The 21,943-nt window shown below is 33.1% G+C and overlaps 1 protein-coding gene across 1 annotated transcript; it reads right to left on the bottom strand.

The window, feature by feature from the left end:
* Positions 1-39: 39 nt before the first annotated feature.
* On the bottom strand, positions 40-20,378 carry LOC139491231 (xaa-Arg dipeptidase-like). Its single transcript, XM_071278720.1, has 6 exons — positions 19,814-20,378; positions 5,539-5,687; positions 2,958-3,100; positions 2,149-2,303; positions 804-1,038; positions 40-374 (listed from the first exon to the last, which is right to left on the bottom strand). Exons 1-6 carry the CDS (start codon positions 20,177-20,179, stop codon positions 238-240), a joined length of 1,185 nt encoding a protein of 394 aa, XP_071134821.1. The 5' UTR covers positions 20,180-20,378; the 3' UTR covers positions 40-237.
* Between the last annotated feature and the right edge of the window lie 1,565 nt (positions 20,379-21,943).

Here is a 21,943-nt window from a genome sequence, read left to right as displayed (position 1 = left end):
TTTTTTCACTCGATTAACGAGTTTTGCAAATCAGTAAACTACTCTTGCAGAAATTTATTTAGAGGCTTGACCACTTTTCTGAGACAAGATTATTACGCTTATTATAACTAATAAGTCTGTTAAACTCATTACATGAAAGCAAATTTTAACATATGACTTAAAAAATTACAAAATCAACCAAATCCATCCGTGTTCACAAATCTGTAAGGTTTTGAGAATATTTGTGTAACCACTGATTCATTGTGAATTTTGTTTGAATAATGCAAATTCATCCCTTATTTCTTTTAATAAGTTTTCATCTGTTAAAATATCAAGACAGGTTAGTGCCATAGCTTTAGCTTGATTCAGAGTATGCAACTGAGCTTTTGGATCACCTGGAAAAAATAAAACATTTTAGGATTAGAAAAGCACCTGGGTCAACAAAATATTGTACAATCGATCAAATTTCATTAAAACATGGCTTTTGATCACTTCCCTTTGGAAAATAGTAAAACATTGATGAAACTATTTGATAGTTGAAATATCTTAGAAACTGAAACTAAAATTTTTCAGGAACAGAATTGGAAGATTATTAAATGATAATTATACAATTGAGAGGACATTCAGTTATCAACAAGATCTTTTCGGATCCATGAAATTAAATTTATATTAGATGTTTAAAAACTTAAAGCACTTCAACGCTTTACTCAAGAACTTTTCATCAAATTAATAGTCCTTATCGGGTTGTATGATTTTGTATGATAATAAGGATATGTACATTTGTGACGATTTCATTTCTTTATCTTAGAAACATAATAACATACCTGAAGCAGTGGTAAAATCTTTGGTATGATTTCCATGAATCGTTTCAATGTTATAAAGTGGATGAATACTTGGAACAATTTGTGAAACATTTCCCATATCCGATGAACCTCCTATTTCGTCTTCCTTTGCGTCAAATGTTACACCAAGAGATTCTGCATTACTCCTAAAGGCGTCTGCCATTCGATAATTACTGACCATATTCAAATAAGGCTTACTAGAAAATTCGTATGACACCTGCAACCAAATTATACAAAATTACTTTATGTGTATTAAAACATTGAAAAACCACAATATTATCTATGTACCGTTTTTTTTTTTGTGTGTTAAGAGCAAAACTGATCACTTATATCAAGTTATAAAAGTCCCTGGGATAACAAAATGTGTAACAATTCAAAGTACAAATACGGAAGACTTGATTTATGTTATAAACAGGGAAAAAAATATAGACAATTACTTTTGCCGAAAAATTAATTTAATGATTTGAATTGTTTTATTACGAAATTTAAATTCTTATAAAGAAAAGGGATCTTTTTCGGGGGAAATTTAAATTTTAAAATTTTCTGCTCGTTTATTTCTGTTTTTGTTTGGTTCCATAGTCTGCAAATATCTCTCTTCGGAAACGATTGATTTTTCCTGAACCACGTCATCGACCAATATGATGTTAAAATTATATTAAAGAGATGTGTAATGATTACAAATACGGCAACTACCCAACCAGAGACCAATAAAGTGAAAGTTCGAACTGTAAGTCCTCATAGGGCTTCCAGCAATGAGTAAAGCCTTTAAGAAAGATAGAACAAGCAACGACGTGACAAAATGCATTCAGACGGTTCAAACGAGAATAGAAGATTTAGTAAGAACATTTTTACTCGATGCTTATATGAAACTGTAGGATAAGTTTGCATTTTTATAAGGATACCTAGGTCTTTTAACGTGTAGATCTTGCTTCTTTTCAAGATTACACACATTCACAATACATGTTCATAGCTAGATTACTACAAATGTTTTAAAGACAAAATATGAATTTAAATATAATTTTAATTCTTTTGAAAATCAGCTGATTTTTTCAAATTCAGTAAACAGAGTGCATGCCATAAAATGACATTAAAAAGCATTTAAAAAAATGGCTTTAACGGCCTTAGAAAAACTTAAAACTTTCTTTCATATGATCCTAAATATTCTCGCACAAATTGGATTACTAGTATTTATATTGCATATGTCTATCTGTTTAAGTATATTTCAAATGCAGATCTAAATGCATTAAAATGTAATCAACTATCAGGAATAGTGAATATGTACGCTATATTCAACTTAAAATGCGTGAATATACGTGTCCTGTTATACCTGACACCCAGTGCCTGTGGCCGCTGAGTCAAAACAGGATCTCATTTTGACTTTTAGTTGGTCCAGTTCTTGTTTGTTTGGAGCTCTGTATGAGTAATCAAGCTCAGACAAATCTGGTATAATATTTGACTTGATTCCACCATTTTTTATTATTCCTAAAATAAAGATTATCTATCCGACTAGTCACTAGATAACATTAATAAGAAACAAACACGTCCAAAGACACCCGTCAAGACCCAGTTGTATTCCTTGGTGTTTAAAGAACTAAAAGCTTCCCTGTGATAAAAAATTTAATATAACATTCTTTTAGATACGATTTTTGTTTAAATCGTCAAATGTTAACGATAACCGTTGTAAAAATGAAATTGGTCAATAGTCTTGGTTATCTCTATTATTCTCTATTACTGTGAAATTTAACAATTGTGTTAATGCAAGATTACGCCTATTCAGCTGTATTGAAACATTCATTCTGGTAAACTCTACCAGATGTAAAATGAGTATGTCATAGAATACCACATGATGCATAATGACCTCTGGAAAAATAGCAAAAACCGATTGGTGGCCTTCGGCTGTTGTCTGCTCTATGGTCGGGTTGTTGTCGCTTTGGCACATTCCCCATTTCCTTTTTCAATTTTAATAGAGTTTTTTTTTTTAATGTCTACTGGTTCCGTGAAAATGGACGTCACACGTAACTTCGAAACATACAAATGAATTGAAATTGAAAAAAGACTTACATGACTAACAAAGGCTAGAGTCTCCTAGGACATTTCGTTGTGAATTAACACCTCTTACTTTATTTGTTTTCATACCATGAACTCTCCATGTAGGCTTCATCTGTTGCCTTAGACAGGATACCGTCTGGTAGCACAATACAGCCGCATCAAGGGCGTTAACTCCATTCCAGGGATAGACTGCAGCGTGTGCTCCTTTCCCTATGTATTTGACTGTTACTCTGCGAAAAAAAATAATCTTACTTAGAAAAACGGTCAATGCATTTCTGAAAAGCCGTTTTGAAATATTGTACATATAAATGGTCAGTTTGAGTATGGATATGTATTTGATAAACAAACACAGGGTTTGAAGAAACTATATTTCACATGGATGTAATAATGAAATTATAAGATTTAATATGAAACGTTAGGAAACAGAAACTACCAATGTTATAGTCTCATAGATCAATTAAGAATAAAAATCCAGGTAATCGCATGAGAACTAAAAGATGCGAGACCAGATGCCTCGACAGTGTCCTTTAAGATATAATCATGATAATTGCATTACATTATTTATTACGTCTTCAAACCCTTGTTAGCTCACCGGGCCTAAAAGGCCAAGTGAGCTTTTCTCATCACTTGGCGTCCGGCGTCCGTCGTCGTCCGTCGTCCGTCGTCGTCGTTAACTTTTACAAAAATCTTCTCCTCTGAAACTACTGGGCCAAATTAAACCAAACTTGGCCACAATCATCATTGGGGTATCTAGTTTAAAAAATGAGTTCGGTGACCCGGCCAACCATCCAAGATGGCCGCCATGGCTAAAAATAGAACATAAGGGTAAAATGCAGTTTTTGGCTTATAACTCAAAAACCAAAGCATTTAGAGCAAATCTGACATGGGTAGAATAGTTACACAGGTGAAGATCTATCTGCCCTGAAATTTTCGGATAACCCGTTGTAGGGTTGCTGCCCCTGAATTAGTAATTTTAAGGAAATTTTGCTGTTTTTGGTTATTATCTTGAATATTATTATAGATAGGGATAAACAGTAAACAGCAATAATGTTCAGCAAAGTAAGATTTACAAATAAGTCAACATGACTGAAATGGTCAGTTGACCCCTTTAGGAGTTATTGCCCTTTATAGTCAATTCTTAACCATTTTTCGTAAATCTTAGTAATATTTTACAAAAATCTTCTTTTCTGAAACTACTGGGCCAAATTAATCCAAACTCAGCCACAATCATCTTTTGGGTTAGTAGTTTGATAAATGTGTCCGTTGACCCGGCCATCCAACCAAGATGGCCGCCATGGCTAAAAATAGAACATGGGGTAAAATGCAGTTTTTGGCTTATAACTCAAAACCCAAAGCATTTAGATCAAATCTGACAGGGGTAAAATTGTTTATCAGTTCAAGATCTATCTGCCCTGAAATTTTCAGATGAATCGGACAACCCGTTGTTGGGTTGCTGACCCTGAATTAGTAATTTTAAGGAAATTTTGCTCTTTTTGGTTATTATCTTGAATATTATTATAGATAGAGATAAACTATAAACAGTAATAATGTTCACCAAAGTAAGATTTACAAATAAGTCAACATGTCTGAAATGGTCAGTTGACCCCTTTAGGAGTTATTGCCCTTTATAGTCAATTTTTAACCATTTTTCGTAAATCTTAGTATTCTTTTACAAAAATCTTCTCCTCTAAAACTACTGGGCCAAATTAATCCAAACTTGGCCACAATCATCTTTTGGGTTAGTAGTTTGAAAAATGTGTCCGGTGACCCGGCCATCCAACCAAGATGGCCGCCATGGCTAAAAATAGAACATGGGGTAAAATGCAGTTTTTGGCTTATAACTCAAAACCCAAAGCATTTAGAGCAAATCTGACATGGGGTAAAATTGTTTATCAGGTCAACATTTATCTGCTCTGAAATTTTTAGATGAATCGGACAACCCGTTGTTGGGTTGCTGATCCTGAATTGTTAGTTTTAAGGAAATTTTGCTGTTTTTGGTCATTATCTTGAATATTATTATTGATAGAGATAAACTGTAAACAACAATAATGTTCAGCAAAGTAAGATTTACAAATAAGTCAGCATGACCGAAATGGTCAATTGACCCCCTTAGGAGTTATTGTTCTTTATAGTCAATTTTTAACAATTTTCATAAAATTTGTAAATTTTTACTAACATTTTCCACTGAAACTAATGGGCCAAGTTCATTATAGATAGAGATAATTTTAAGCAGCAAGAATGTTCAGTAAAGTTAGATGTACAAACACATCACCATCACCAAAACACAATTGTGTCATGAATCCATCTGCTTCTTTTAATATTCACATAGACCAAGGTGAGCGACACAGGCTCTTTAGAGCCTCTATTTTTTATATTGCATTCATTAACATTTTAACAAAAATTCTAAAGATAATAGACTATAATGTTATTTCGTCTACATGTCTACAAAAGAATCATCAGTCAAATCAAGAAAGTTAAAAGACAAATTAAAAAAAGATTTTGACAAAGACCTAGCATTTATTAACTGCAAATACTTTATGTCTCTTGTTATTTTGCTATTTTTGTGCTAAGTATCGATCTAAGGTGTTAATATAGACTAGCATAGACGTGATATAGTATTTTTTTAAACTGTGAAATAGATCAACATGAATATCAAAAAGATTCATACCTATCAACCGCTGTCAGGGAAACATGAGAGATAGTTTTTGGAAAAGGGTGAACCATCATGGCTACATCAACATCATCAAAGACACCTTTATTGATCATGTCTATTTTTCCTCCCCCTCCTTCCTCTGCAGGGGTACCCAAAACAGTTATCTGAAAATTCAAATAAAAATAATTTAACATACACATTTTATTAGTATTTATTTATTCATGGTAAAATGGCGACTACAATATGTCTTCTTTGATTTTCTTGTTATTGAAAAGTGTCTAAAGGAACTCCGACTCGTATGCAAAACCAGAAGACATTGGCAAAGCAAGGCGCACAGTTTGTTCCATTAGGAAAGCCGACAATTTGTTGAAAAAAGTTTAACAAGAAAATCAAAGAAGACATTGACCAACATATTGTACTAAAATATTACACAAAGAGTCACCAGTGTATCTCTATGATATTATCAATTTTAAAAATGTACCTTACTCTTTTAGAAAGCAACCGACGGTTGAAGTACCACAGGTGAGAACAACACAATTTGGACTTCACTCCTTAAGGTATGCTGGAGCTACACTCTGGAATGAGCTGCCTGACGCGATACGTGCGCAGTCGAACCTGAACTAGTTTAAAAGTATGATCAACAACTGGAAAGGTAACTCATGCAGATGTGGCTCTTGCAAATCTTAAAGCTTTTTATTTTATTTTTTTTAATTTATTTTTTATGTTTTTCATGCTACTTTTAAAACTAGTTCAGCTTATTTATTTGTCTGCTTTGCATGTGTTTATAATCTACATGTAGTTTATTGCTTTAATTGCGTGTGCTTGCTTTATATATATGAACTTTGCTTATACTTATGCAATATATCTGTTTTTATATTGTCCTGTGGATGCTGTATATGTCCTATATGTCTTAATATTGTATGTGTTGTTATTGTTATTAATGTCGGCAAAAAGATCTACAGAGCTTATGTTTGTAGTATCTCATGTAAACCGGCTTAAAATAAAGTTTCTTATCTTATCTTATCTTATCTAATTGTGTTGTAAGGTATGCAGTTTAAATGGAGAACGGAAATATTTACTATACTATATATAAAAATATTAATTTTCGCGAACCATTTAGGTCACGGAAATTCCAAAATATGGCATCAGTAAGGAGAGTTGTGCAAATAATGTGAATACACAGAACCCCCATCCAAATTATCTCCAGCTAAAAGTATTCATCTTTTTCTATTTTATATGTACTAACAATGTTCCATTTTTCTATAATTTCGATTAAAATATTCCAAAATCCGAGTAAAATTAGATAGAATGCCCCAAATAAACATTGTCTGATTGGTTGAAGTACTGTGGCGTCGATGCTTAGCATAATAAGCCTCGATGTAAAGCACACGCTTCACAGGAAGAAGGAGAGTTTTACAAATAATGTGAATACACAGATCCTCCATCCTATTTTTATTTTGATGGAAATGTTGCAGTGTTCATCATTTCTGTTTTGATTCTGCTCACAAAATTCCATTTTTTCTATAATTCCGATTTAGATATGTGGAACCCGCAATAAAAATAGATGGCCTCAATCACGTGGTTTCAATGATTTAATAGCAACGCAAAAAATTCCATTAATCATGTTGTACTTTGTTACCAATCGGAACTACTCGGCCTTTCTGGTTGCACGAAGTGAATAGCCGAGTAGTTCCGATTGACGATTGTTACATAAGCCGAATCACACATACGACCTTTGCGCTCAAATGTAGTTCTTGGTGAAGTATACAGGTAACTTCGTTTACGAAAATTTATACACACTTTTTCATTAACATATTATCAGACTTTTGCATATTCACGTTTTTTTATGCTGAACTGTAGACGAATTCAATTCTATACATTTTTTTTTACGTGAAGCAGTAGGAGTAAGAATATTTTTTCGCGCCAATTTAAGCAGTTTCATCACGAAGAACAAAATTATTTATTGTTATTTTCGTGAAATTTTAGTCATATAGTTTATCAATTAGAGAATTTTTTGTAAGTATTACTTATTCATGTTAAGGTTCTACTGATGTGCTTCTCTAGACCTTTTTGACGGTCCGTTTTATCCCATTTATCTCAATACTATCTCCGATGACAGAAATGTCAACTCGACCTATTCGTGTCGAAAGTGAAAATCCATCTATTTGATGAAATAATTTTTTCTTCAACGGTTCATGCATTATTTTTGTATTATTTGATAACCAATCACATTCACGTTGCATGTTTGCATGAAAATGGTTATGTATTGGTGAATTGTAAGGGCGATGCAACATGCGAGGTCAGTGCGCGATCACGTGACATTATTATTTGTAAACAAACATGCTCCCCGTGTAACACGTGTCTGGATTATCCTTTCAAAGTGTTGTGAATTTTTCAATCACTATTTTATGATATATTTCTTTTTGTTTTTAGGTTTGCATATTAGTAGTCCAAGTGAATTAGACATAGTTCTGAGTCGTGTGTGTTTTTTTTTTATTGAATTAGAAGGTAAGTCTACATAAGTTATATTTAACTTAAGTTTAAAAAGATGACTCCACTTTCACTCTATATTTAAAACCCGCATACTAATTTAAACAGCATTTGCTCTGCTTGAATGTTAATTTGCCCCTTCCCCGTCATTTCCCAGTGACGGATCCAGGAATTTTCATATGTGGGGGCCCACTGACTGACCTAAGAGGGGGCCCGCTCCAGTCACGCTTCAGTGATTCCTTATATAAGCAACCAAATTTTTTCCCAAAAAGAAATCCGCCTCTGTTTCCCTTTAAAATTTGTGCAAAAGTCATACTTTCAGTCCATTTCGTTAACGGCTGATTTGTGATTTTACCATCTTAACTGCAATTTTCATATTGAACACATTTGACCATTCAGTATGAGTTCCCAAGTTTTTGACTTATATGAAGGAGGCTTTAGGTCATGTTTTCCTAAACACCTTATTGCTATTTGTCTGTCTGGATTGTTATACCCATAAAATCAGATAGTGATGAATATGCAAGTTTTCAACAATCCCAGAAAATACACCTTATTGCTATTTAGTCCAATCTGGCAAAACCAGTCACATGTAAAACTTCCTGTTTGGGTCATGCGGCTGAAAATAGAGGTTTTCCAGTAGAGAGCTGAGGGAGGAAAAACTTTAGAAAGCGATTATCAAGAAACTTTAATATAGTATGATCCACTTTTTATACGACCGCAAATTTTGAAAAAATTTTCGTCGTATATTGCTATCACGTTGGCGTCTGCGTCGTCGTCGTCGTCGTCGTCGTCGTCGTCGTCGTCGTCGTCCGACGTCCGAATACTTTTAGTTTTCGCACTCTAACTTTAGTAAAAGTGAATGGAAATCTATGAAATTTTAACACAAGGTTTATGACCACAAAAGGAAGGTTGGTATTGATTTTGGGAGTTTTGGTCCCAACATTTTAGGAATTAGGGGCCAAAAAGGGCCCAAATAAGCATTTTCTTGGTTTTCGCACTATAACTTTAGTTTAAGTTAATAGAAATCTATGAAATTTTGACACAAGGTTTATGATCACAAAAGAACGGTTGGGATTGATTTTGGGAGTTTTGGTCTCAACAGTTTAGGAATTAGGGGCCAAAAAAGGGCCCAAATAAGCATTATTCTTGGTTTTCGCACAATAACATTAGTTTAAGTAAATAGAAATCAATGAAATTTAAACACAATGTTAATGACTACAAAAGGAAGGTTGGTATTGATTTTGGGAGTTTAGGTCCCAACAGTTTAGGAATTAGGGGCCAAAAAGGGACCCAAATAAGCATTTTTCTTGGTTTTCGCACCATAACGTTAGTATAAGTAAATAGAAATCTATGAAATTTAAACACAAGGTTTATGACCATAAAAGAAAGGTTGGGTTTGATTTTGGGAGTTTTGGTCCCAACATAATAAGGGGCCCAAAGGGTCCAAAATTAAACTTTTGTTTGATTTCATCAAAATTGAATAATTGGGGTTCTTTGATATGCTGAATCTAACTGTCATGTATGTAGATTCTTAACTTTTGGTCCCGTTTTCAAATTGGTCTACATTAAGGTCCAAAGGGTCCAAAATTAAACTTAGTTTGATTTTGACAAAAAATGAATCAGTTAGGTTCTTTGATATGCTGAATCTAAAAATGTACTTAGATTCTTGATTATTGGCCCAGTTTTCAAGTTGGTCCAAATCGGGGTCCAAAATTAAACTTTGTTTGATTTCATCAAAAATTGAATAAATGGGGTTCTTTGATATACCAAATCTAACTGTGTATGTAGATTCTTCATTTTTGGTCCTGTTTTCAAATTGGTCTACACTAAAGTCCAAAGGGTCCAAAATTAAACTTAGTCTGATTTTAACAAAAATTGAAATCTTGAAGTTCTTTGATATGCTGAATCCAAAAATGTACTTAGATTTTTTATTATGGGCCCAGTTTTCAAGTTGGTCCAAATCAGGATCTAAAATTATTATATTAAGTATTGTGCAATAGCAAGTCTTTTCAATTGCACAGTATTGCGCAATGGCAAGAAATATCTAATTGCACAATATTGTGAAATATCAAATTTTTTTTTAATTAGAGTTATCTTTCTTTGTCCAGAATAGTAAGCAAGAAATATCTAATTGCAAAATATTGTGCAATAGCAAGATTTTTTTTTAATTGGAGTTATCTTTCTTTGTCCAGAATCAACTTAAATCTTTGTTATATACAATATACAATGTATATTCACTTTTTACTACCAACTGATAAATTAAAATAATCTTTACCATTCAGTGATAACAAGCAGTTTTTTTACATCTTAATATTTTATGATATATTTAAATGAGTAGTTATTGTTGCAAACTCCATTAGAAATTTTAATTGAGATTAGTTTTGGAATAAGGGAAAGGGGGATGTGATTAAAAAAATTGGGTTCAATTTTTCTCATTTGAAATTTCATAAATAAAAAAGAAAATTTCTTCAAACATTTTTTTGAGAGGATTAATATTCAACAGCATAGTGAATTGCTCTAAGAGAAACAAAAATTTTAAGTTCATTAGAACACATTCATTCTGTGTCAGAAACCTATGCTGTGTCAACTATTTAATCACAATCCAAATTTAGAGCTGAATCCAGCTTGAATGTTGTGTCCATACTTGCCCTAACCGTTCAGGGTTCAACCTCTGCGGTCGTATAAAGCTACGCCCTGCGGAGCATCTGGTTTCGAAATTAAATTGAAGTAAAAATTATTTTGTTTTAAGTATTTACGGTAAGTTAAAAGGGTTTTCATTAAAAAGTATTGTGCATGGTGAATTGTTTCAACGGCCCCCAGATAGCTTCAACTGGATGAAAAAGTTGTGTAATGTTAGAACTTATCCAGTATGGAATAAATAGCGATTAGGTGTATTGACATCCACGGAAAAAAATAGGAAGTAAGGTGCATGTACACATGTATCTCCCCTTTAGGTTTTGATAAATATTGGATATGACATTAAGAAGTTATAAAACTGTATTCTTTGAATATGTTTCTAGTGTAACATGCACGCTTAGTACTACTTTTTATCAGATATTTTATAACTTATGTCTTAAAATTCGGGTTTTATCCATTCCAATAGGTGGATTTAAGTTAATGAGAAAAATGCTCTGTTCACTAACTCAGCAATGCTTTAACTGTTGTGAATGTGAGCTCCCTTTTGCTATTATTAGAATCTAGATTTACATCATTCATTTTCAACTTATGAGTTCTCCTTTCATTCAAAAGGTAGATTTCAATGTCTGCTGGTCACTTGACAAGAAAATGCACTTAATGATATTATTTGCCTCAATTTACACCTGGAATGCAGATTTTTCACTAAAATAAATGTCGTTTACTTAGTAATAAATAGTTTTGTATATTACTATCATATTCATGTTTTCATTTGACATTACGAAAGTGCTTTTGAGATCCAGGATTCTGACTTGAATAAACAGTAAAATTGAGAAAGGAAATGGTGAATATGTCAAAGCGACAACCACCCGACCATAGAGCAAACAACAGCCGAAGGCAACCAATGGGTCTTCAATGTAGCGAGAATTCCCGCACCCGTAGGTGTCCTTCAGCTGGCCCCTAAAATATGCATAATAGTACAGTGATAATGGACGTCATACTAAACTCCGAATTATACACAAGAAACTAAAATTTAAAATCATACAAGACTAACAAAGGCCAGAGGCTCCTGACTTGGGACAGGCGCAAAATTGCGGCGGGGTTAAACATGTTTATGAGATCTCAACCCTCCCCCTATACCTCTAGCCAATGTAGAAAAGTAAAACAATAACAATACGCACATTAAAATTCAGTTCAAGAGAAGTCCGAGTCTGATGTCAAAAGATGTAACAAAAGAAAATAAATAAAATGACAATAATACATAAATAACAACAGACTACTAGCAGTTAACTGACATGCCAGCTCCAGACCTCAATTAAACTGATTGAAAGATTATGTCTTCATCATATGAATATCAGGTACAATCCCTCCCGTTAGGGGTTTAGTATCATACTATCATAAAATATATGAGAAGAACATAACCCGTGTCATGCCAACAACTGTTTTTTTTTAATGTTTGTAACACACATGGTTTCAACCGTTTCTTTCCCTTCCCTTAAAAGTATCTTTCAGTTTTAAAACTACCTGATAATAATACAGAGTTCACACCTAATTTGAATTGGATTGACATTAACTAATTTGAATTAGTTTAATTCACATTTGAAAAGGTTTACATCCTACCATCAATTGTAATTTGAATTGCAATGTGCCTCAAATTAGCTTAGCTGTCTGAATGACGTTTACTTTTAATTAACATACTATATAGTAAAAAATCATTTCTGTAGATCACCGAAAGGGGAAGTGGTCTAGAACACAGTATTATTTTATTTAGGGGGTTCACTATACACGCAAATTTTTATTAGTCTTCACTTCAAGGTTAATCGAGCAAATTTTATTTAATAAGGCTTTTTACAGTTTTTTTTACTTTACTACGGGCTCATAAGGATCTTAAATCTGATTTTATTGCTGTGTCCACAATAGACACAGCAATATTATTCTACGTATTTCACCTGTATCGGTTTGGACAATTCCATGGACTATTCCATACACACACCATTATGCTTAAGGGGTTTTCATATGTCATGTCAAGATGATATAGGCTATTTACCGTTGTTTGCCACAAAAAAAATCTGGTAAAGTCACTTTTCTGAAAAACCAATATAAATATAGTTAACCTATTTATATATTTAATCTAACTGTGTTCATTGACCCGAATTTTTTAATGACAACTCACACCTAAAATTCGTTTTGGTCTATTCCATGAAATTTGAGCGGGAAATATTCATCAGAGACTTTAATAATTTTAATGGACGTTCATTTGGAAAATTTTACTATCTATTTTATGTGAACAATTGTCATATGTTTTTGTTTTTCATACATTTAAAGGATCAACGTTATTTAAATTCCGTATATCTTCATTTGACATCAGGTTTGTACGCATTTAGTCTCTTCTCTAGTCTATAATCAAAACTGAAGGCCGCGAAGGGACACATGTCATGATGACACGTGCTGCACAATTCCACACATTCCACATTCAATCGGAACTACTCGGCCTTTCTGGTTGCACGAAGAAATAACGTTATTGTACTGCATAGCGAGAATGGCCGAGTAGTTACGATTGATTTCACATTATGTAATAAAATTCTACTGTTTGCGATAAAAATAATCACTGTTTAGGGTAGTCCAAATAATTAGGACGTCTTGAAAGGCTATTATAATTTTTTTCGACGTCATAACGCCAAACTCATATTTTCAGTTGGACTTTGAGAGGGAATTTACTGCTAAGGCGTCAAAGAAAAAAATTATAATAGCCTTTCAAGACGTCATAATTATTTGGACTATGTTTAGGGGTGTTGAAATTAGGTCTTACATAGTTGATGCGTATCCGATCCGTGATTTGTATATATTTCAATGGTGCTCTCGGTAAGGCCAAAAAAATATATGTTTGATTATGGGTACTTGACCGATCCTATTTTGAGCACCCACCCTAAGCAATTTTATTGCGGTCGTAAGAAATAATCCAATCATTATAAATAGGGGAACTCTCGCCCCATGGACAACTCGGACCACACAATTCAAAATCATGGCACAAAAAATAAAATGGACAAAATAATAAAAAGAAAATACCAACCTACCTACCTACCCTACATATTTTGATGATGTAACCTTAAACAGACATGTTAGTTTTCTCCTTTGAATTGTTTTACATTGTCGTATCAGGGCCTTTTATAGCTGACTGCGGTATGGGCTTTGCTCATTGTAACATGTACAACAATCAAACATCAACCCACACTAAACTGAATGTAATTGTAACATGTACAACAATCAAACATCAACCCACACTAAACTGAATGTAATTGAAAGACATCTACAGGTTGATATCAGAGGTGGATTTAGGGGGATGGGGGGGGGGGGGGGGGGGGGTGGGCTCCTGCTTTTTGAGAAAAAATTTGGTTGCTGATATAGGGAATCACTGAATCGTGACTGGAGCGAGCCCCCTCTTAGGTCAGTCAGTGGGCTCCCACTTTAGAGAATTTCTGGATTCGCCACTGGATATACAGTATCGAACAGAAGATAAAAAAGGGAACAATATGGTGAATTTTAGAGATTAATATTATTTCATGTACATGCATTTGAAGTATTTAAGATGTATTGTTTCCCTTTTTTTTGTTCTCGGTTCCACGGTGACTTAGCTTCCATTTTGAAAACTGTGATTTAAATGCTAGTCTATTAGAGGGATATTTCCTTTTCATTGGTTGTAGATATGGAATCTTATTTTACCATGAAGTCAGATTTGAAAATGACTTTGGGAATGAAGATATCGTAAAGACTGAATGTCAGTTTTAGTCTTATATATCTATAATACTAAAATTACGAGGTCCAATTTGTCAGCCGTCATCGCGTAAAAACGACGAATCAAAGAATTTGACTTTATATATAACTAATATAGTACAAAGGTGTAGATTAAAAATTACACCACTCCAGGCCCTTTTGTTTTCCACGTAATTAATATTGCCAATAATGAAGAAGTTCCGGATCGAGTCCGATACCAATACCAAAAATTAATAGTATATTCACCTGTTACCGATTACCTTATTTGTACGTTCCGCGTCTGACAGGTGCACCACCAAACGGTGTATTCAGGATTAATATGCTATATACACGGGTCGTATCCACAGGGTTGAAACTACTAAATTGTCAAATTTTAATCAGTTTAGACTTTCTAAGATACATTGTAACAATACAAATACTTAAATCTGGACTAAAAATAAGGCGTATAGGTACAGTTTTCAATTTGTTAGCCGGCATGACGTAAAACAGCGAATCAAAGAATTCAATTTTATTTACAACTAATACATGTATGTATATGACAATGCTATTGATTAAAAAAATACTCCATTCCAGGAACTTTTGTTTTTCAAATAATTAATATTACCAATAATTGATAAGTTCCAGTTCGACGGTTTCAATCAGAAAGATTTGAAAGCAGAGAAAACTGTGTATCGTTTAATCGGCATAACTTTATCAGATAAAAATACTAATACTAAAATAAGGCTTGCACATAGTTATATACGTTAACTCAGTCTTGGACCTGCGATACCACGTGTCTGTTCTAGTGTACTTTATAATTTTAGTCTTGCATGTACATAATTATGTGTACATATATCACTGATTCAGTGGCAATGGTAAATAGACACTGACAAGTCTTAGATAATATTTTATAGTTTTTAATGTTTTGTCCGTTGACTAAAATTAGGTGGAGGTTTGTGTGTTCTTATTTCCAACAGAGGTAAACTCAACACATATCAATATGTGCATGAAGCAAATTGATAGTTGCTAGATACGGAATGATTGTACCACAAGAAAGTTTAAACCTGTGTGTATATACTTAAAATATGATAAAAAAAAATCATGTCTTTTTCAGGTCTTCTGAATCCAACCATGTAGTATGGAATGTTTTTGAGGTGTGGTTTTGGTCGATGGATGTTAATGAAGGACCTGTAGTACAAAGTATATCACTGAATTTAGCTCTTTGTCTAAGTGTATTATTGAATACTTTGCTTTGAGCTCAGTTCATTGTTGTGCAAATCATTCTTTGTGAAATAAAGATTTGACAGAAAACTCTCATGTACAAGGATTTGTCAAAGTAGTATCACCTCTATTTACAATGTAAGTATTAGGGAGATAAAAGCATTCTATATTGATTTGAACCAAATATATTATAAAAAAAAAGAACAAATTTACCCGAGAATGCTACTACCACTACTAGCAATATGATGCTAGGTTGTTTTAATACATCTGTACTAGCTGCCTACTGATGACTCGGTTCTGAGTGTAAATGGTCCTTCAACTATGCAGGGAAAAATTATAAGGCATATCTAGGCTTATCAATTTCTAAAACAATATTTCATCGTACATGTTTGAAATTTTTAAACAACCACAGAAATTTTTGCAGTTGAAATATATGTATGTATCCTGTCGTCGTCTTCCCAAGACGGATGGTTTCCAGATAATAACTTCAGTATAAGTAAAAAGGAAGCCTTAAAATTATAACATACTGTGGATTCATTTATTTTCGTGGGTACCAATTTTCGTGGATTAAAGAAAGTTTGCATTTTCGTGGATATTTAATTTCGTGGTTTTGCCGAAGTCTGCATACAAGCCTATAGAAAATTTGTTAATCGTTGAACATTTAATTTTGTGGTAAGACTCTAGCCACAAAAGCCACGAAAATTGGTATCCAAAGAATAATGATGCATCAACAGTAATATTTATAATCATAAAAGGAAGCCTGGGATTGTTTTGGGGGGTTATATATATAGTCCCTAAGGTTTAGGAATGAGGGTTCCAAAGGTGACCAAAACAAGCATTAATCTAGTGTCCGTACAAAAAGTTGTGTATAAGTATTTCAATTGTTCTGAAATTGTACCATAATATTGAATACCATAAGTAGAAGGTTGAGGTCTATTTTGTGGGTTATGGGTCAAACAGTCTAGGAATTAAGGGCCAAAAACAAACATTTTTGTAGATTCCAGACAATAAATTTGAGTTATTTCTTTGTCCAGAATGGTTGTTGAATTACCTAAAACCAATGCTTTATGAAATCTCCTTTAAAAATTGGAGTTTAGATTTCTCTGTCCATAATAGTAGTTGAATCAACTTAAAATAATGCGATACATGTATATACACTATACAATGCAAAATTCACTTTACTACCAACTGATAAATTTAAGCAGTCTTTAATAGCCATTCAGTGATTACAAGCACTTTGATTATCATTCTAGGGTTATGCCCTTTCACAAATGGAAAAAATTCTCAAGTTTGTCTCAACTAAATTTAGTGAAATGTGTATATAATGCTTATTACCTCTAAACTCAGTTTAAGTTCAATTTTTGGCAGCTTCACTTTATGTACCTTTTTAACGTTATATGCTAGCGGGGGCATCATCACCATGACTGTATGACATTTATATTTTAATACTTAATGTTTTATCAAAATGAGTAGTTGAATAATTATTGTTGCAAACTCCATTAGAAATTTGATTTGAGATCATTTTTATACCACCACAAAAATTGAAAACTTTTTGGTTGTACATTTGTATCACGTTGGCGTCATCGTCTTCATCCAAAGACATTTGGTTTTAGCACTCTAACTTAAGTAAAAGTCAATAGAAATGTATGAAATTTAAACACAAGGTTTATGACCATGAAAGGAAGGCTGGGATTGATTTTGGGTATTTTGGTCTCAACAGTTTAGGAAAAAGGGCCCAAATTTAGCATTGTTCTTGGTTTTTGCTCTATAACTCAAGTATTAGTAAACAGAAATCTATGATATTTTAACATAAGGTCTATGGCCACACAAGGAGGGTTGGAATAGATTTTGGTAGTTTTAGTCCCAACAGGGTAGGATTTAGGAACCAAAAACAGGTCCCAAATAAGCATTTTTCTTGGTTTTTTTAACAATACCTTTAGCATAAGTTAATAGAAATCTATAAAGGTTTATGACCACAAAAGGAAGGTTTGGATTATTTTTGGGAGTTTTGGTCCCAAGGAATAAGGGGCCAAAATTAAACTGTTTGCTTTCATCAAAAAAATGAATTATTGTGCTTCTTTGATATGCCAAATCTAACCGTGTTAAGATTCTTAATTTTTGGTCCTGTTTTTAAATTGATCTACATTAAGGTCCAAAGGGTCCAAATTTAAAATCAGCTTGATTTTAAGAAAAATTGAATTTTTGGGGTTCTTTGATATGGTGAGTCTTACATGTACTTAGATTTTTGATTATGGGCCCAGTTTTCAAGTTGGTCCGATCAAAAATTGAATTCTTCGGGTTCTATGATATTCTGAATTTAACCATGTATTTAGATTTTGGATATTGGACCAAAATAGGTAAATGTCCAATTTAAAATTTTTAAGTTGATGTTCTTTATAGACCACATTCAATCTGTGTCAGAAACCTATGTTGTGTCAACTATTTAACCACAATCCAAATTCAAAGCTGTATCTAGCTTGAATGTTGTGTCCATACTAGCCCCAACCGTTCAGGTTTCCACCTCTGCAGTCGTATAAAGCAGCACCCTGCGGAGTATCTGTTCCATTCATTTGTTTTTTCTTAATTTGTGTGAATTAACATTGTTACAGTAAATGCTAATTACTACACTTGCATACCACAACAAATACTGTATTGGTACATGTATCACTTATATTTGTATCCATATAACAAAACAAAAAATGAAAAGGAATAATTTTGCAATACCTTTTGAGTACTAAATAGCTTTTTAGGTATTTAGACATATTTTAAGACTTATTGAGTAGATGTTGATGATATCTGCTTGACATGCTTCAAATTCGATCAGATTACTTTTGGAGCAGTTATGAGTCTTTGAAGCATGCTCACAAAGGTTCTTTTGGTGAAATCATTTTTATTTTGGTCAAAATTTGTCTTTGCTTCGACCAGCTTTGGAGGAGATATAAAGAATTGATATAAATCAGCACAGAGGTTTACTTCCGATCTTATTTAGCCCCAATAATCATGTCAGACTTAAGCCATTGTCATTACTTAAAACCAATAAATGTATTCTAATCTGAGGAAGAAATTCGACATTTTAATTTTTTTTTACTGATGATACTGACGATCCACCACAAAGTAATGTAAATAGAACCATACCAATAGTAAGCAAATACATATAAAAAAAGATGAGGTATGATTGCCAATGAGACAATTCTCCACAAGAGACCAAATCGACACAGAAATTAACAATTCCCAGCTACAAAATGTATCCAAAACCAAAGATGTAGAACATGTTCTATCATAATCATTTGGTAACTAATGTAATTACTGTCTCCCCATGTCTGTATTGAACATAAAAAAATATCAAATAAATAACACTCCTAATGCTCAGATCGGTTGTCACCGTGCAACACAGTTATTAACACCATATAGGAAAAACATAGAACTTTATTGTCATAAGACACTGTCAAACATCCAAACACACTATCCACACTCATCTGTGTCCACACTTGTTTACTATACAAAAAATATATTTGTTGTTCATAGTACGGAGAAAGGAAATTTTAAAGTAATACCAAACACTTATCTGCTATATAGACGAGATATTACCCTGAATAAGTAAAAATTTAATGTAAAAAAGCATTACAAATAGTATCAACAGGTCAAGCTAACAAGAAAGTACGATTTGAGAGTACTCGCAGTTTTCTGACAGCTAGTTAAAAGCCAAAAAAAAACAATTACAGCGGATTCCATTGAGTGTGTAGCCAAATGTAATATCTTTGGTTAGCTTGCTTGTTAGCTGAACCGTGAAGTCTTTATAAGGTAAGGAATACTACCCTCCTTTCAAAATAGCATAGTCCAACAGACAGATCGATTGGTTTTCTGTCGGAATAGTCTATTCTTAAAGTAGGGTAATTTACCTAACCTAACAATGACTTCACGGTTCAGCTAACAAGCAAGCTAACCAAAGATATTACCTTTGGCTTCATACTCAATGGAATCTGCTGTAATAATAAAATAATATGCATCGGAGACTAAAATCAACTAAAACACATTAACGTTATTGACATTCAAAGAAGATAAATGTATCGAGAGGCAGTAGGTTAGTTAGGAGTAAACTTCTTTATAGAAACAAATGAACTTGGATGTGTCTCTTTACACGAGTATTTTCTTTTTTCCTGCTTTCTGTTATTCTACAAATAACGGTATTGCTTACCCTGCCACATGGTTTTACCATTTTCTCCATTGCTGCTTTTATTCCAAGACCAGCAGCAACACCAGCTTCAGCAATCAAGTTGTGTCCACATGCATGTCCGATCTCCGGTAATGCATCATACTCACAAATTATAGCAATATTTGGTTGATTTTTGGCGGTGTCTACCTCAGCTTTAAATCCAGTCTCTAAAACAAATTTTTTTGTAACGTTGAAGCCTTTATTTTCAAGAAAATTGGTAAGTGTTTCGTGTGCATAATGCTCCTCAAAGTTAAGTTCCGGATTTTGCCATATCTCTTTGCTCAGTTCTTCAAGTTCTTCAGATTCCTTGTCGATTGCTTGAAATATCGACTGTTTTAATAATTCCATTTATTTGATAGTAACTTGCTTATACAAAGTGTATATTCATAGACTTTTGATTACTTGTACTATATGGAAGCGCAGGTCCGAATATTGAATATTTGACTTATTTAAAACAATTTATTCAACAGTAAATATATAATGCGTAGAATGTATTCAATGAAATGACACCAAACATAGCATTAAACAAATTGTATTTAAATATAATTTATAAATGCAAATTCCTGATCATTGTATATTAGAATCCAAAAGAATATGTTAAAGGTAACTTAGAAAAAAGACAAAGAGTACACATTAAATGTAAATTATATAATACAGCATATTCTATTCAAATTTTTGAACAGATATGAAATCAGTGACCCCAAAAATATTTTAGTAAAGGCTTCATTCAATAGATCTTATATTTAATTCACGCCAAATATACAATTACGGCATATAAAATCAAATTGTTCAGGTATGAAATTATTACATTACTTGTACAAATACGACAAAAACAAGTAAGTGTGCATAGTACACGGATGCCCCACTCGCACTATCATTTTCTATGTTCAGTGGACGGTGAAACAGGGGTCAAAATTAGAGATTAGAAAAATCATAACATAGGGAACATGTGTACTAAGTTTCAAGTTGATTGGACTTTAACTTCATTACAAACTACCTTGACCAAAATATTTAACCTAGAGCGAAACATACGGACGGACAAACGAACGAACAAACGAACGGAAGGACAAACGAACGAACGAACGGACGAAAAGACGAACGAACGGACGAAAGGACAAACGAACGGACGGACGGACGAAAAGACGAACGAACGGACGGATGAAAAGATGAACGAATGAACGGAAGAACGGACACACAGACTAGAAAACATAATGCCCCTCTACTATTGTAAGTGGGGGCTCCGTGGGACATAAAAAATTATGAGGGACATTTTATATCTGACCAATGAGGTCAATTATTATACATCATGTTTTCAATTGTTTTGGAAACGATCAAAATATGCTTTAAGGTTGTCGCCAATAGATTTTTGAAGTATTAAGGAGGTAGACCTAGGTTAAGGGAAATTACTCTTAAAATCATCAGTACGTTTGTGTCAACCATTTTCAAAAATATATTTTAAGCTTCTAGGTTACATAGATTTTTTTCAATCTGTTTCAGGTAAATGCTTAAAATACATTGATGAACTTGACTTTTACAAACGCTTAACTGAATTAAAGAGTTATCACCCTGAACCAAGGTCTACCACCTTAAAACGCCTCTTATCCCTGTAATGCACCAGATGCTGAAATATATTTGGTGTTTGACATTTTCTAAAGTTTCAATACTAACATTAATTTTGAGCGCAATAACTTATATATATATATGGCGTCTAAAAATTAGGATTTTACTTTCGACCAAGAATAACGTCAACATTGATAATTAATAGAGTTAATATGAGGAAGGCGCTTCCTTAATTGCCAACTTTATACCAAACTATGTGTGTCCTATCATATTGATTGATTGTCGGTTGCTTAATGTACAGTGGCAAATACTCAATGCATGTTCAGGACGAATGTCCTAGGTTAGATTTAGTTTTTGTCTAAATGAAATAAAATAATAAGTTCAGATGGATAATGTTTAGGGAACGATCATTGATCTTCAAAAGGTGGGAGGGGGTACGGTTTTTTTCGTTAAAAAATATTCTGATTCCCAAATTGTTGAGATAAACAATTCTGTTCAAGCAGAGGACAAAAAACATAATCTGAATTCAGATTTTCTCAATACATTTTTGTA

This window comes from Mytilus edulis, chromosome 10, assembly GCF_963676685.1.
Source record: "Mytilus edulis chromosome 10, xbMytEdul2.2, whole genome shotgun sequence".
Taxonomy (NCBI): domain Eukaryota; kingdom Metazoa; phylum Mollusca; class Bivalvia; order Mytilida; family Mytilidae; genus Mytilus; species Mytilus edulis.
Note: the sequence above shows the minus strand (reverse complement) of the source record. Positions and strands in the feature narration are given on the sequence as shown.